This window comes from Hordeum vulgare, chromosome 2H, assembly GCF_904849725.1.
Source record: "Hordeum vulgare subsp. vulgare chromosome 2H, MorexV3_pseudomolecules_assembly, whole genome shotgun sequence".
In the NCBI taxonomy this organism is placed as follows: domain Eukaryota; kingdom Viridiplantae; phylum Streptophyta; class Magnoliopsida; order Poales; family Poaceae; genus Hordeum; species Hordeum vulgare.
In genome coordinates this window covers 600,269,680-600,287,456 of record NC_058519.1, presented here as the reverse complement: position 1 = coordinate 600,287,456, position 17,777 = coordinate 600,269,680, and the positions used below count along the sequence as shown (strand labels likewise).

General features: G+C 47.6%; 2 protein-coding genes across 2 annotated transcripts; one reads left to right on the top strand and one right to left on the bottom strand.

Annotated features, from left to right (window-relative positions):
* The first annotated feature begins 575 nt into the window (after window positions 1-575).
* On the top strand, window positions 576-6,918 carry LOC123427606 (gamma-aminobutyrate transaminase 1, mitochondrial). The gene is made up of 19 exons (XM_045111684.1): window positions 576-716; window positions 1,436-1,566; window positions 1,714-1,798; window positions 2,054-2,126; window positions 2,216-2,313; window positions 2,406-2,498; window positions 3,884-3,957; window positions 4,160-4,198; window positions 4,343-4,431; window positions 4,512-4,588; window positions 4,669-4,743; window positions 5,034-5,081; window positions 5,194-5,277; window positions 5,359-5,446; window positions 5,571-5,649; window positions 5,735-5,825; window positions 5,901-5,979; window positions 6,316-6,431; window positions 6,538-6,918. Exons 1-19 carry the CDS (start codon window positions 675-677, stop codon window positions 6,610-6,612), a joined length of 1,536 nt encoding a protein of 511 aa, XP_044967619.1. The 5' UTR covers window positions 576-674; the 3' UTR covers window positions 6,613-6,918.
* Window positions 6,885-11,128, bottom strand: LOC123427607. The gene is made up of 2 exons (XM_045111685.1): window positions 10,933-11,128; window positions 6,885-8,174 (listed from the first exon to the last, which is right to left on the bottom strand). Exons 1-2 carry the CDS (start codon window positions 11,012-11,014, stop codon window positions 7,096-7,098), a joined length of 1,161 nt encoding a protein of 386 aa, XP_044967620.1. The 5' UTR covers window positions 11,015-11,128; the 3' UTR covers window positions 6,885-7,095.
* Window positions 11,129-17,777: the final 6,649 nt, after the last annotated feature.

Sequence of the window (17,777 nt, the reverse complement as noted above, 5' to 3'; positions counted from 1 at the left end):
TCGCACCCTCGCACTCGCAGCATCTCCTTTTGAAGCCTCGGAAAGCTCTCCCAGAAACGGGGGAAACCGGAGAATTCATTACAGATCATATATATATATATACTCCTATATCGTATACTGTACAACAATAATACTCCTACTCAATTGAATCGACAGAGTCGCCGTCGCAGCGTTCCTGGGATGCCACTACACCAGTAGCTAGTGTAATCAGGATGCCCATAGTAGAGTATTACAGATTGCCTGCACGTGTCTCCTCCAGACACAGCCAACGAAGTACGTACAGACTATAACAACTTTATTTTACTTATGGCTTAAGAGCAGTGGCACACACATGACACATCACACACACGCTAGTACGTCGACAAATCAAAAGATGCGTCAAGTTTTTTTTTTTTGATAACAAAAGATGCGTCAAGTTGAAGGAGAGGCCGCACGCACGCATCTTTCGTTGCGTGCGTCCGTCTGCCCGCGCTCGGATAATTCCAACCGGGCCACGTACGCACGCTGCCCCGGAAAACTTGGCTACGTCTCCCTCCCCCACCTCCCCGGAATAAATCCGTGACGCGCGACATGCCATGGCCCCGCACCGCAGGTCTCTCCCTCCCCCCTCGCTTCTATCTCTGCATCTCTTCTCCCCGACGGGAACAGCCCGCCCCTGATTTGATTCTGCCAGGATGATCGCGCGCGGCCTGCTCCGATCCAATGCCTCATCGCAGGTCACCATCCTCTCACTCCCCCCCTCGCCCCTCGTCCTCGCGCTAGTCAAATCAGGCGCAGGCGCAGAGCGGCGGCGGCCTGGAGCGGGGCCCGCCAGTGTGACAATGGTCCGGGGTCGCCGCCGCCGCCGTCTTTTGGTACCACGCCGTCGGTAACCGTCTCAAGGGGAAGGAGGGGCCTGGGTGGGCCTGATTGGCAGCCCCTTATTCAAATTCGGGCGTTTACAGATTCTATAAAGGGGAATTTCATTTCCATTCATTTATTTATCTGTTGTTATTCCCGATCCGCTCTCCTCTCCGGTGCGCGGTTCTGTGCCGGAATATGCACCGCCTATGGATGGAATCTGGTAGCCTTTACGCTCCCGATGGATTACGCACGGCCTTACTGTGCCTGATTCCGTTCGGCTACCTTTAACGCCCCCTCCTACCGTACAACACCATCTGTGTGTGTGGACAGTGGGAGAGTTGGGAATCACAATCTCCTTTAGGCGGGGTCAAACCATTCCTGTATTTTATTTTTCGTTCATGTAAAAGGTGCGATGGTTATGATCAATGTTGGACATTCGGCAGCTTCAGATACTATTACTGTGGCATGATTGCTCCACTACTTTCGCAGCCGTTCAGGCTTCACATCTTACCTGCCAATTTTCGCCATTGCCAAAGACTCGCAGCTCATGTGTGATCATTTATTTCATCTTCCTTAATTTATACATTAACAGGCAAGCAAATTGGTGAAGTATTTTACCAGCACGGGGGGCTTACAAGGGCACGCAGAGAGCTTGTCAGATGCATCAGTCAGGCATTTCAGTTCAGCATCGTCTCCTCAGACTAACTCAACCGACGAAAATGGGTATATCTTTTATTAGTACTGTTATTATCATTATTGTATCTGTGGAGTTATCACATGATTTTACTCCGTTATGCACTGGCGCGTATGCAGATTTTGATGCTATATATTTACTAGCTACTGCTGACTTTGGAAGTATGACCTTTCCAGGTTTAAGGGGCATGGCATGTTGGCACCATTCACAGCTGGATGGCAGAGCAATGATGTGCATCCGCTGGTTATTGAGAGATCTGAGGTTGCGACTCTCTAACTATAGCATTATTATACTACCTCCATTCCTAAATACAAGACGTTTGGGCAGTTTAATTTAAACTGCCAGAACGTCTTATATTTAAGAATTAAGTACGGAGGTGGTATATGTTTACTTCTCTTCCGATGTAGCATTCGATTTTGGAAATGGAAGCTAAGATGTTCATTAATTACTATATGCTATGGTTGTGAACTATGTATATCTATGTTTGCCTTATACAATGTTAACCTGAATATGCAGGGTTCTTATGTTTATGACATCAATGGGAATAAGTATCTAGATTCTCTAGCAGGACTGTGGTGTACAGCTTTAGGTACGTACAAGTGCAATCTTTGGGGTGTGATTTGCAGCTTTGTGTTCTAATTTCATTCATCTTCCATGAACTATTCATGGTTACTTCAGGTGGTAGTGAGCCTCGATTAGTCAAAGCTGCAACTGACCAATTAAACAAGTTACCCTTCTATCACTCCTTCTGGAATCGTACAACCAAACCAACATTGGTGAGTTTCTGCATCTCTTATTGACTATCGGTCTGTTAAAATCACTTTCGAACTTGCAAATATTGATGATGGAAATGGGCTGGTACTTTCAGGATCTTGCAGATGACCTTCTTAGCATGTTCACTGCAAACAAAATGGGAAAGGCATTCTTCACAAACAGTGGTTCGGAAGCAAACGACTCACAGGTATGATTGCCGGAACTATTGACCATTTCTTTCACTACCTACATTGTCAATGATATTTTTTTTTGGAGAACATGCAAACATACATACAAGATATGTTGCTCTTAGTGTCATTCACATCTCCAGAGAATCGCTGGAAACTGTTTTATATAGTGTTATGTATGAGAAAGTGACATGAGCTTTTATTTTAATAACAAACGTCCGTATTTTTTTTTACCTTAAAGAAAACGTCAGTAGGAGCCTTTTCTCAGAATAAAAGTTGGGGCACTGAAACATAAACAGTAGTAGGGTGGATTGTGAGATTTACATGGTTCCTCCATGTGTCAAAAAATAAAACCTTTTGGGTCTTCTGTTTCTAGAAGGCTACTAGTAGGCAGTAGCTATTGTCCCTGGTTCACCATTTGTACTTTTTGGGGATGGCCATAGCCTTAGGGCATCTCCAATACGGACCCTCAAATCGCCCCTATATGTCCTTTGTGGGAGTCCGGACACTTTTTGCCGTCCAATGCTATCCCTCAAACGTCCAAGGACTGGTCCGGACGTCCAAATTCCGGCAAACTAGAAGCAAACTTGGGAGGATTTGGGGGAGTCCGGTCATTCCTCTAGCCAACCAAAAGCTACCATGTCGGATATCCGGAAATCCCCTCTCCTAAACCGTGACATGCAGATTCATAGATGGACATTTAGGGGATTTTTTTTTTGAGAAAACGCAGAAGACTTTTGCGTTTCATTGTACTGAAAAGAGAGAGTTTGTTACAGCCTCCTAAGAGGTAAGATTACAGGCAAAGCTCAAAAAATTAGTGGACGTCCCATGTCTGTGGGAGGATGGCACTCGGTCCTCGAGCGCCAGCTCTTGCACAGAGTCCAGCTTCGTCTTTGATCCTCGCGACCAAGGAGTTGGTTGATGGGGTTGAAGCATTTTCACACATTCATTCCAGGTCCATGGGATAAGCAGCGCTGCGGTTGTAAGGCCCTTTTTCATAGGTTTGGGCGTGTTCTGCCGCGTCGAGCTCCCCCAATCCGTCAGCGAGTCCTCGCCGTCGGGCACTTTGCACGTCAGGCACATCCACGAAAGGATCTCGTGCCACACCTGTTTGGAGAAGGGGCATGCCAGAAGCAGGTGTTTGATCGACTCTGGCGCCTGGTCGCAGACTGGTCCGGACCAGTCCACGGACAATTAGTGTGTCCATTTTAGGGGTCAGAGTTGGAGATGCTCTTAGTTCTTTATTTCACTCAATATGTTTAGCTGGTATATTTTCCATACTCAATGACATAGTCATATGGTGATAAGCACTAGATATCTGTGCTGATGTGGAATTTGTTTTATTCTCCCTCTTCTGGTTTCTCACAGCACTGCTGGCACATTTACAATGTTCACACTTGTTCAGGTCAAACTAGTATGGTATTATAACAATGCATTGGGGAGGCCAAACAAGAAGAAGTTTATTGCACGAACAAAAGCGTAAGTAACAGTCTCTCAATCTTTGATCTTTGAACTAAGAAATATAGGGTTTTCTTTATTCGTTCTGGAAGTAATTTGCAGTGGTATGAACTTCTATCCTGGGCCATCACTTCAATTTTCTTGGGGTCTCATTGTTATATATTCTTTATGAAATACAGAGGTACTTTGAGTTCCATTCTTACTACTGTTGCATTTATTGCAGATATCATGGATCAACGTTAATATCAGCTAGTCTCACTGGGTGAGTATTGGCCAGAAAGATTGTGGTTTCCTAGTTATGTGGATATTTCTTTCTATCAGTACCTACTACTCAGTACTTTGAAGAATCTACTAGTCCATTTCTTGTTGATACTAAATTCATTTGCTAATTGCTTTTGTATTTTAGTCTTCCTGCCCTGCACCAGAAGTTCGATCTACCAGCACCTTTTGTACTGCACACAGATTGCCCTCACTACTGGCGCTTCCATCTTCCTGGTACTATTTAATTCAAAATTTAGTTTTTTTTTGTCAGTGCAGCATTGTTTTACTAATGAAATTGTTTTGGTGTGGTACAGGTGAGACAGAAGAAGAATTTGCAACAAGACTTGCCAAAAATTTAGAGGATCTTATCCTCAAGGAAGGACCAGAAACCGTAAAGTCTTGTCACCAAACTTATATTTATGCAATAGGTCCCAAGTATACTACTTGACTCGTGTATTTTTATTCTGTCAGATTGCTGCCTTCATTGCTGAGCCTGTGATGGGTGCTGGTGGTGTCATCCCTCCTCCAAAGACCTATTTTGACAAGGTGATCCTAGAAACCTTGCGCTGCACCTTTTGGTAGATAACTTAAGGGGAAGGAGACTCTTCACTTCTATTATTCGACCCCACTGTTAAATTGCAGTGGAGCTAAGATTAAATTGTTGCCTGAGCTTTTTAAATACTAGCTTCATTCTCTTATGCTGCAATAGTTCCACAGAAACATCATTGCCTGATGAACCCTTAAAAGCTAGTGTATATGTTAGGTAGCTTCTATATAGTGGACTTGAATTCTTGTTTGCCTTGTTTATCTTATCTCGGTTTCCTGTCTGCCTACAGGTTCAAGCTGTGGTTAAGAAGTATGACATCCTTTTCATAGTAGATGAGGTACTTTAAACTCACTTGTGAAGTCAAACACAAAACAAAATACAGTACTAGATATTAAAAGAACATAGGGAACTTTTGTATGCAATCGTTATTAATTGGTGATTTGTTTTAGGTCATTACTGCATTTGGAAGGTTGGGAACTATGTTCGGATCTGATATGTATAACATCAAGCCAGATCTAGTCACCTTGGCCAAGGTGAATAATCTTTCACAGCAGTATATCAGTAAGTATTAATTATCCGATGTCAGCTGAGACATGCCGATATCATGAAAACAGGCTCTTTCATCTGCCTATGTGCCCATTGGAGCAACTCTTGTTAGCCCAGAAATAGCAGATGTGATTGATACTCAGAGCAATAAGCTTGGTAAGTGAATGTGATTGCATGACTTCAGTTTGCCATATCTACATTGGCATATCTGAAGCCATTTTAAAGTACATGTGAGCTTTACAAATGTGATTTGTGCTGAGATGCTGCCTTTTTCTTGCAGGCTCATTTGCTCATGGCTTTACATACTCCGGCCATCCAGTTGCTTGTGCTGTCGCCATTGAAGCGTTGAAAATCTATCGGTATACTGTAGTTTCCATAGCAAACAGTGCCCCTGCCCCTATTGGCTGTCTTGTTCCTGATGAATCTTTCACAATATGTTATCAGGGAAAGGAATATTCCTGATCATGTGAAGCAAATCGCTCCACGCTTCCAGGAAGGATTGAAGGCCTTTGCAGGAAGCCCAATTGTTGGGGAGGTACCCTTCTTTTATTTGTCTTGACGGAGACTCCTTTGTTATCCAAATGCATAATCTATATGCTCCTGTATGCAGATCCGTGGTGTAGGGTTGATAATTGGAACTGAATTCGCCGACAACAAATCACGAGATAGCCCATTCCCTGCTGAATGGGGTAAGTACTACTATAAACTAATGATTACTTGGGCTCGTTCTTTAGTAGAATCCTTCAGAATGTCGAATCATAGGTTGGAACTGTTTAAACTGAAGCATTCATATGCTAGATGATTATCATTGGCCTAAACTTGAATATTGTGTGAATCTTTTTCGCTTTGCTTTTTCTTTTATAAACCGAACTATGTTCCGTAATTTCGGCAATAGAATCGGAGTGATGCTTTGTTTGGAAGAAAACTAGATGTTTATCAAACCAGAAAATGTAGGATATACGTACATATGTATCTGGGAACCATGAAGTATCCTTACAAAACTGTTTCCCTGATGGCACATTCAGGTGTTGGTGCTATCTTCGGGCAGGAGTGCCAGAAGCGTGGCATGTTGGTTAGGGTTGCGGGCGACAGCATTATGATGTCACCACCATTGACAATGACCCTTGGCGAAGTTGATGAGGTAAGACCAGAAATCACAGCACCACCATCATAATTTCCTCCTTTTCTCCGGATCTTAGCATAAGATGGTAACGCTGGACTTATCTCGCTCTGAAAACTCGTATCAGCTTGTGAGCATATATGGAGAAGCTATGAAGGCCACAGAGGGGAGAGTGGCAGAGCTCAAGTCGAAGAAAAACTAGACAAAGATGCAGCACGACGTCGGCGGTAATCTCGGATGTGTACAGAATAATTCCTCGCTGTCAGGTGGTAATAACGGCGCACCGGAACGGAACGAACACTGTTCTTGATGCGCGAAATGGCGAAGTATTTCTTTCACCAAAGCCACGGTGATTGATGACATGATTCCACACAAGATAGATGTGGGTCCATTCTTGCATGTATAGATAATCTGCCAAATAAAGCCGTCTATATGATTGCCGCTTTGATAATCTCTTGTACTGAACGCGTTGAGTTTAGAATGAAACATTTTGAAATAATTCCCTTGAGATCTATTCGTCCCCAGTTCCATGAGACTGCAGAGGAGGGACGGATCGTTCAAAATTACCGATGTTTCTCAGAAGAGAAGAAAACGAAAGAAATGTGAAATGTTGCAATGTCTAAAACAATCGCGCTGCCGACGCACTAGCTAGCGACGTACCAGCCGCCGGCGGCGGCGGCGGCATCTAAGTGCAGACGAGCGAGACGTCGTCGACGACGGGGCCGCAGAGCGAGCCGCTGCCGTCGGCCATGGTGTGGTAGCCGGAGCTATAGAGCACCACCCGCGTGCGGTTCCCCTCCGCCGTGAACGCCAGCTCGCCGCGCGCGTGCCCGCCCTTGCCACTGGAATGGTACTCCACGGTGGCGGGCCCCTGCGCCCCCGTGGCCGCCGCCACCACGCGCATGGGCTGCTGCTCCGGCCCGCACGCCACGCACCCGTCCCCGGCGTCCCCGACGGAGAACTCCATCCGGCACGCGCTCCCCGGCACGGTGTCCACCTCCTGCACCAGCGCCGCCTCCACGCCGGCGATCAGCTCCACGGCGCGCGACCCGCAGGGCACCGCGTAGTGCGCCGCGTCCACGTACTTGGCCGCCTTGGAGTAGGACATGACCATCCACCCGGGCAGCGGCGACATGGCGTCCGCGTCCATGGGCGGCACCAGCACCCCGCACGCCGACCCCGGCGCGACGTACGGCCCCTCCTCGAAGTCCCCGTTCCTCAGCAGGTTGCCGCCGGCGGCCTGGGCGGCGGGGTGGAGGGTCTTGATGGCGACGGCGTCGACCAGGGGCCCGCACGCGGGGTCTTCCGCCGCGCCGCCGCCGTCGCCGTGGTGGATGACGAGCGTGACCACGCCCTGCTCGGCGTGGAAGGCCCAGGCGTACGAGTCCCAGCCGCTGGCGCTGTACACGGTCTGGATGGGGAGCTCGCGGCCGGGCGCGTCGGCGGCGTCGACGGGGACGACGGAGAGGCGGAGCCGCTCCGACTGGCCGCAGGTGCGCGCGGCGCTGAAGGTGACGGAGTAGCAGGCGCCGCGGGTGAGGCTGAGCTGCTGCCGGACGGAGGCGCCGCTGCCGAGGCGCACGGCGTGCGCGCCCTCCGGCACCGGCAGGACCATGCCGTCGCCCGGCTGGTCCGTCCCGGACTCGACGTACTCCACGGGGCCGGTGGCCTTCCAGTAGGGGATGGCGTGCGCGCCCGTCACCCTCGTGCCGTTCATCTGCGACCTGTTGGGCGGGTACTCGAAGTTGCCGTTCAGCAGCGGGCCTGCATGCATGCATGCATGCAGCGCGCACGAATTAGTGATGACATGCATGACGTGTCAGGCGCTGAACCGTCGACCAGGAATTGTACCAGGTAGATCTCAGGCCCTTAGCGCGCGTTGACACTCTGCTTAATAATAATAATTTTGAAATACTCCAGTAAATATGTACAGATTAGCAAAATGAGATGTTATTTGCAGACCAAAGACCAAGAGGTCTAGACTTGAGTATTTAGAAGTAAAGAATAGGTGCTTACTTAGCAAATGACTATGTAAGTTATGGGTATAAATTTTAAGGAATAAGTACTTACAATCTAAATCTTTGACTCAAGTTAATGATTCTTCTTTTTGAAAGGGGGGTTAATAAAGATGAAGGTAGCCTTTATTCAGAGGAGAGGATGATGTTTTTTAGTTGGAAATGGCACCACGACTAGATTCTAAATACACCGCTAGCTTTACAATATCTTACCCTATATAATATTACACAACGTAAGAAAGATTACGTTGTCGTAATATTTCAGTCAATTCCTCTTAATATCCAATTCAGGGGAGCTCTAGTGAAAGAACGCTGGAATTCCTGACTGCACTTGGTCAAACAATTGATGGATGTTCAACTCTCGGGCGAGGCAGATAGTATATATATTCACCGGAAATTAGCTATGAATGGTAGATTTTCGATGTCGATGTACATGAATCTAATTAACTATGAGCCTCTTTCGTGATCACTGCATATTTGAAAGATTAAGGTGCCATTCAGAATTAAAATTTTCATGTGGTTTATACACAAGGGGTTATGTTAACCAAAGATAATTTGATAAAGCGTAGATGGGTATGCAGTCCTAAATGTTGCCATTGTGATCAAAATGAAACAATAAGACACCTCTTTCTTGATTGTCCACTAGCAAAATTATTATAACGTATTGTTCATATAGCCTTCAATATTAATCCATCAACGAGCATTAATACGCTATTTGGGATGTGGCTCAATGAAGTAGACAGAACTATAGCAAATCATATCCGGATTGGTATAAATGCTTTATTTTGGGCTATATGAAACACTAGAAACGATTTGATCTTTAATGGCAAAAACTTTCACATTCTTTTGCAGGTTATCTACAGAGCTACGGCTTGGATCCGTACGTGATCGTTACTCAACTATGCAGATTCCACAGAGCTTATGGTTATTGGGTGCAACCGGTGAGAGACGGTCACACGGGGTATCTTCAGCCGATTTGGGTGACGAGCTACTAGTATATCAGATGTATTAGCATTGTAGTCTATTTTTTGGTCTCACCCGATGTGACCGTTTTTTATTTATTTTATCACTAATTTATTTTCCCTGTTCGTTAGCTGTTTGATGATCTAAGACTTTCTTCTAGTACTTATTTAATAAAATGGTTTCATGCATTGGTTGATGTAGAGACCGGAGCTTGTGTTTCTCCTTTTAAAAATAAAATGAAAAAAATATGTACCCATTTGTACGCAGCACGTGAGAGTGCAGAGGCCTGATTTGATCTCTGTGATGGCATGTTAACAGGTTAATCCCGGCTATTTTCAAGAAATAGTTTTAGACTCTGTCGACTCACACATGAACACACGGAAGTGATATACTGATCATGACGTGTCGGTGTCAGACACTGAATCAATTTTGTGCACCCTGAATTGATTCCTGTTGCAAAATATTGTGCCAATAATAATAAGTCAACGCCAACATTTTCCTAGAGAGTAATCCCTCAGTTCCAAATTAAATAAAATTCTATTCTAGTATTCCCTTCAATCCAAATTACTCATTTCGTAAACTAATATAAGAGCTTTTAGATTACTACAATAGTTATCTAAACGCTTTTATATTAGTTTACGGAGGGAGTACTTGTCTTAGGGTCTGTTTGGGACTACTCCGTTTCTTGAAATTCAGCTCCGTTCTATAAAATGCAAGTCAAATGGGGTACCTCCACGACACGCCGCTTCGCAAAAAAACTGAAATCTCGGATAAAACTTCATGTATTTTGTGAAGCTTTCTAGGAGGTGCTCCAAAAAATGTAGAAGCTTGAGTGAGAAGGAAATTACCCACCACTCTCAGCAGTAAGTGGATACCCATTCGTTTCTCCCCACTCATTCAATTAAATATATCCTTTTCACTAAATTTCTCATTTTTTAAGCTGGAGCTAGATGAAAGTCAAACACTCTCTTTAAAAGAGTTATAATTTCTGTATGAATCCTCTCTAAAATAAATTTGATTGAGTGAAACTGAATTTAATGAAGTAAAGCAATCATAAACAGGCCTTTAGATTTATCCGGATAACTGAAATCCCTTGTATTGGGTCGAGTTGTTCAAGTAAAAAGATGCATTTGGAAAAGGTTGACCAAAACACCCGCATATTTCTATGAATACTCTACGCCAATCGGCAGCTGCAGCATCCACCCCACCTGGATTAGTTTGTGAACTTAACCTTGCTAGCGGGTCGGAACCATCGTTAGCACAGAATGGTAACTAAACTTAGACAATATATTGTTCACCAAAAAAAAAAAAAAAACTAGACAGTAGACGTGCGGTACTTCCTATGCATCTTTGCAATGCGGATACACAGCTAAATTGTATGCAAACATGACCAAAGACGTTCGAGTTAGTACCTAACCAAGTGACGGTCGATCGATGGCCAGTATCGGGACGGCAACGAACAACTAAAATGACTAATCATGCATTGATGCAAACAAGAAGTAAACAGCACTAGTAATATATAGCTATGGTGATCTGACTCTCACCATCTACGTCGGGAACAGCCCGGGCAGCCGTGAAGGCGAGCAATAGCAGCGCGGCGACGCAGCGCGCGCCGTTGACCACCATTGATCGATCGATCTCCGCTCCTGGCGATCGATCCGCTCTGTCCTGTGCACGCAGCACGCTCACCTGGCAGGTGCCGTTTATATAGGAGGATTGGGAGATGACGGGCGTGCAGCGTTCGTCGTGGCAGGGTACAGGTGGGTGAGTTCGCGGAAGGCGCCGGGGCTGGCCGTCCTCGTCGTCGATCGAGCAGGCCCGCCGCCGCGCGCGTGCGTTCACGTGCTCTAGACTGCTGTATGCTCCTGCACCGCTGCACGGCCGTTGTGATTCCATGCATTCCCTCCATCGTCCACGGGTGAGGGCACCCCCACTGTCCCTCTGATCCCACCTGCGCGCTTGCTTTGACTCTCTGCCATGGCAACATGGCCGTGTTTCCTCCTGTTTCTTGCCGACCCGATCGCCCATCAATGCGATTGTACGCTGTGTGTTCCCCGCGCCACGGTGGCACCCATGTAAAGTCCATGGGGGGCAAAGGTTTGAAACTTGGGCAGCAGGCGAGGAAGGAAGGTCGGTCTTGGCCGGGCCGCGAGCGGCGTACGCATGCCGGGCCGTCTAACGGGCTCACCGGCCATGTACGAATTGCATTTCCGGTGTTATTGTTTTTCTGTGTTAACCTTTTTTTTTTGCAAAAATAATTTAGATCTATTGTTAAAGTTCATCGAAACTACAAAGCACTTCAAACATAATAAAAAATACATCAAGATACGATACCATCGAATGATCACTACCGTTGCCAGAACGAGCCGTCGACGCGTCACTGTCGCCGCTCCCCTATTGGAGCCGGCTTAGACCTTGTCGATGACAGCCGAGAAGTCTTCGTGCACGTGCCCTTATGGACCATCGCCTGTAGCCACAATCTTCATAGTTGAATCCTTAAATAGATCTGAAGCATCTGACACCAAATCTTGCCACACGACGAGAAACCCTAACCTCACCACCCCAAGAAGATGATAGGAATCTATGTCGGAGCTCCGTCGACTATGTTCAGATGGAAAAACTCGAGAAGGATCGAAGCCCGGGACACAAACTCGAAGAAGAAGCGCTACCATCCACTCAAACGCCATACCTGCAAGGACTAAAAAATCCTAACTAAACTACTAACCGATGCGGAGGCACCGGGATTCCCCTCCCCGCCACTGGCCGCCGAAACCACATGCAGACAGATGGGAGGTGAATCCACGGGCTTGCCGGCGAAGTATGTTGGGAAGTATTTGCCCTAGCCGCCAAGACATGGAGGAGGGAAAGAGAAACCCTATCCACCTTATTTTGTGTTAACCTGACTAGCTTGCTTGAATGTCAACCTAAGTTCAAATGAATAAGAAACTTGATCATCGACCTCCTTCCCAAGCATCAATGGTACATACTTCCTTCGTTTTTAAATATATATATTTTTTAAATATTTCAATATAAACTATATATAAAAAAAATGAATCTATACGTTAAAATATATTTACATATATTTATATGTAATATATGTTAAAATTTTAAAATAAACTTATATTTAGAAACGGAGCAAGTACATATGAGAAATGCTCAGCCAAACCCATGCTCGTACCACTAGTGTCCTCATCTCCTATAATGACCGCTATAGTTCGGTTCCATAGACCTTTTCACCACTTGCTTGAAAAATAAAGAGGGACGTCATCGATGCATCATAGACCGTATATGTAGTGCCGCCGGCCTAGCCTGCTTTTAAATTGGACGATCGAGGCCGTGTCCAATCCTCCGACTCCGACTGGGTTGATGTAAACACTGATAGCACGACAATTATCATGTCCTGCTTTTTCATGCCATATCTAATTAAGTTGAATGACGACAGCAGTAGCACTGATCTGTCTCCCTCGAAACCCATTTCAGCTGGTGAGATGTATACATGAGAGGAGAGAGTGTCGGCCTGATATGATCCAAGAAGAACCAGCCGATGCCGTCTCTTTTACCTTGTACGATGAGGATGATCATAATTTCGTCGGCGATGATGACTTCAGCTGTGTAGAGAATAATCTGCTCGCTGCCACATGATAATAATGCACCGGATTGGACACTGTTCCTGACGAACTATTTTTGCACCAAAAACCGCTAAACATTGGTGTATTCAGGCAACTCCAACATTGTGCATCCAACATACCAATGATTGCCCATGCCCACTTCGCTCCCGTGTCGCTCCTAGGGTGACGTCGGGGCGCCCCCAACCCTAGCCGCCATAGATCCCCACCACCACAACCACGCCGCCGCATCTCCCATCCAAATCCAATTCCGTTCTCATGAGCTTATCCGCCTTTCGACGCCATCTTCGCTTTCGCTCATGGTGGCCGTCTCATGGCCTCCCGCCGGCGGCCGGCTTGATCTGTGCGATTCTGGGCTGCCCGCACAAACCACATCCTTCCCATGACCTCTTCGAGCTTCGGTGGCCACTGTTGGGCCCGCTTACCGCGCTCAGATCGAGTCGCACCGAACGGCTGCTGCACCATCATCAGATCTTCTCCTCCACCCGCCCTCGACTCCAACTCCAACCCAATCGCCCTCCTCCACCAAACTGTGGCTGGCGTGGCGGCGTTCATTCTCAGCAGGCCGCGGATCCGGGGCTGCTCTGCATGGATCTACGTGTGGTGGGCGCGACGGGGGCTGTTGGTGGCGGCTCTGCTCCTTCCCTACTTGGCCGAGCCAGCGTCCTTCTCTTTCGAGGTATGTAGTGTGCCCCTGCCGACGCGGTGCTGGTTTGAGCTGCTAGTCTTCATGGGGTAGTGGCCTCTACGTGGTGTAGGTGGTCGTGCCAGTGGGGTGTCTAGCGACGCTACTACCTAAGAGTTCTGGTATGGCTGTGTGCGCCTTCGGCAGGTTCGATTCGCCTCGATCTGGTTTAGGTGGTCTGAATCTGACCATGGGCTGCAACGGGGCGATCATGGTCCCTTGTGGTGGTGCAGACCATCTCCCACCCCACTCAACCGATCTTCGAGAGTGTGTTGGATCAACTTGGGCTAAAGCCTTGCTCCACCAGGAGCCTGCGGCCGCGACACCTGTGGGTGCCGCTAACCTCCTTGGAGGCTTCATTGGTTTTGTTGTTTGCACCCTCCTCGTCGAGACCCCGAGGGAAACCCTAGTCCAGGTCCTCCTGTACGGATGATGGCGGCGCAACCAACGTTGATGGGGATATGTACCTAGGGTAGGGCCATAGGCCTGACCTACATGTACTACCTAAGGGCACCTCATTAAAGACTTGAAGACTACAAGGAGGGTCCCGACTCGATAGCCATAGCGCCTGAATCATTCGATAAGCAATCACTAGGAGAATTTCCCCCTTCACTCGACAATCAACTTCCACTCAGAAGAACCAGAAGCCAGTCGACGCAGAAGACCAGAAGCCACTCCAGTGAGGCCGAGAGGCGAGCGTTCAGCTGGTCGTCATAAGTAACATTGATTACGTACGTTATCAGTAACATACGCCTTTAAGCTCCATTGATTGAACCCTTGGTTGCCTGGTATTGATGAGGGGCAGCTCACTCTATATAAGCCGCCCTCCCCTCTGGCACAAGGGTTCGCACCCCCTGTAACACACATTCCACACTGCAAGAGCTATAGAGCACTGAGACGTAGGGTTGTTACCTCCACGAGAGGGGCCTAAACTCATACATCTTGCGTACAAGCTTGCCGTAGCTAGGACACTGCCCTGTCCTTTCGTACCCCTCACCTCTACTGTCAGGTTCATTCCCACGACAGTTGGCGCCCACCGTGGGGCAGGCGTCTAAGCGACTTCCGACAAGTTTGCAATTTTCATTCTCTGTCATGTCTTCCGGCTTCAATTCGTTCTTGCGCGGCGAGATCTGTCTCAACGCGCTCGTCTTCGTTGCCCATGAATCGACATGGCTTCAGGAGGCGCCTCTCGACGTCGAGGCGCTCCCGATCCGTGGGGCAACACACTTCCGTGCAAGTTCCTGCGGCGTACTCCTTCGGCAGTCGTCGACCCCGGTGTCGACTGTTCGCCCCGCTGCTCGTTGCCACAAGCTATCCGGTCGCTCACGACTCCAACGATGGGTGAAACACGCGATGGCTTTCCATGCTATTGGAAATATGCCCTAGAGGCAATAATAAAATGGTTATTATTATATTTCATAGTTCATGATAATTTTCTATTATTCATGCTATAATTGTATTAATCAGAAACCGTAATACATGTGTGAATATATAGATCACAATGTGTCCCTAGTGAGCCTCTAGTTGACTAGCTCGTTGATCAATAGATGATCATGGTTTCCTGATCATGGACATTGGATGTCATTGATAACGGGATCACATCATTGGGGAATGATGTGATGGACAAGACCCAATCCTAAGCATAGCACTAGATCGTATTGTTCGTCTGCTAAAGCTTTTCTAATGTCAAGTATCATTTCCTTAGACCATGAGATTCTGCAACTCCCGGATACCGTAGGAGTGCTTTGGGTGTATCAAACGTCACAACGTAACTAGGTGATTATAAAGGTGCACTATAGGTATCTCCGAAAGCGTATGTTGGGTTGTACGAATCGAGACTGGGATTTGTCACTCCGTGTGACGGAGAGGTATCTCTGGGCCCACTCGGTAATCCATCATCATACTGAGCTCAATGTGACTAAGGAGTTAGACACGGGATGATGTGTTACGGAACGAGTAAAGAGACTTGCCAGTAACGAGATTGAACAAGGCATAGGGATACCGACGATCGAATCTCGGGCAAATATCATACCGATAGACAAAGGGAATTGCATACGGGATTGATTGAATCCCCGACATCGTGGTTCATCCAATGAGATCATCGTGGAACATGCGTGAACCAACATGAATATCCAGACCCCGTTGTTGGTTATTGACCGAAGAGGTGTCTCGGTCATGTCTGCATGATTCCCGAACCCGTAGGGTCTGCACAGTTAAGGTTCAATGATGCTAGGGTTGTTATGGGAATAGTATAAGTGGTTACCAAAGGTTGTACAGAGTCCCGGATGAGATCCCGGACGTCACGAGGAGCTCCAGAATGGTCCGGAGGTAAAGATTCATATATAGAAAGTGAGGATTTGGTCGCCGGAAGTGTTTTGGGAATTATTGGTAATGTACTGGGACCATCGGAAGGGTTCCGGGGGTCCACCGGGAAGGTCCACGAGCCCGAAAGGGGTACATGTGCCAAAAGTGGATAGGAACCAGCCCCTAAGTGGGCTGGTGCGCCACCACCATCAGCCCAAGGTGCAAGAGAGGGAGGGTGGGCTAACCCTAGACGTGGTGGGCTTGCCTTTGGTGGCAAGCCACCCTAGGGCGTCACCGCCTCCACCCTTGGCCGCCGCCCCCTTGCCCATCTAGGGCTGCCGCACCACCTAGGGTGGAAACCCTCCTCCCTCTCCTCCTATATATAGTGAAGGGGTTTTGGGGCTGCACACAACACAATTCCACCTCTCCACGGCGCAACCCTACTTCTCCTCATCCTCGTCCTACGTAGAGCTTGGCGAAGCCCTGCCGGAGTACCACGCAACTCCATCGTCACCACGCCGTCGTGCTGCAGGAGCTCTCCCTCAACCTCTCCTCCCTCCTTGCTGGATCAAGGTGTAGGATACGTCACCGGGCTGCACGTGTGTTGAACACGGAGGCGCCGTTGTTCGGTGCTTAGATCGGAATCCACCGAGATCTGAATCGCGACGAGTACGACTCCATCAACCGCGTTCTAGCAACACTTCCACTTAGCGATCTTCAAAGGTATGAAGATGCTCTACCCCTTTGCTCGTCGTTGGTTTCCCCTAGATAGATCCTTGGTATGACATAGGATTTTTTTTGAAATTACTATGTTACCCAACATAGGCGTCATCTCCGCAGATTGCGGCAATCGAGCCCGCCGAACATCTTCGAGGCGCGATCGAATTGGCGTCAGATGTTCCTTCTGAGTGCGAGAGCTACAATCCTACAACGGAGGTCTTCATGGCGGGTTCTATGGAGAGCCCGCCTGGGTCCGGTCGCGGCAAACGTGAGGCTGCAGAGCCGTTGAGTGGACACACCCGTCAACGTCCTCCGGTTTCCAGTCGGCATCAGCGACAACTCTTTTCGAGTTGACCACGGAACAACATCGAGGTATTTCGTACTCCGGCACTAAATGTTGTAGCTATCGCAAAGATAGTGCTACGGCGGCAGAAATCCTTGTGCTGCCTCTTGAGCTTGCGTTGGTTTTTCCCTTGAAGAGGAAAGGGCAATGCAGCACAGGAGCAGTAAGTATTTCCCTCAGTTTGAGAACCAAGGTATCAATCGAGTAGGAGAATCGCGCCAAATCCAGAGTACCTGCACAAACACAAAAGAGCTTGCACCCAACGCTATAAAGGGGTTGTCAATCCCTTCAAGATTGATTGCAAAGTGGGATCTGAAGGCGGAAAGTGCAACGAAGTAAAATTGTAAGGCTGAAAATATGGTGTGAAGTAGACCCGCGGGCCATAGTGTCACTAGAGGCTTCTCTCAAAATAGCAAATAATAAGGTGGGTGAACAAATTACTGTCGAGCAATTGATAGAACCGCGCAAAGTCATGACGATATCTAAGGCAGTGATCATACATATAGGCATCACGTCCGGGACAAGTAGACCGATACTTTCTGCATCTACTACTATTACTACACACATCGACCGCTATCCAGCATGCATCTAGTGTATCGAGTTCATGACGAACAGAGTAACGCCTTAAGCAAGATGACATGATGTAGAGGGATAAACTCAAACCAATGATGAAAACCCCATCTTTTTACCCTTGATGGCAACAACACGATG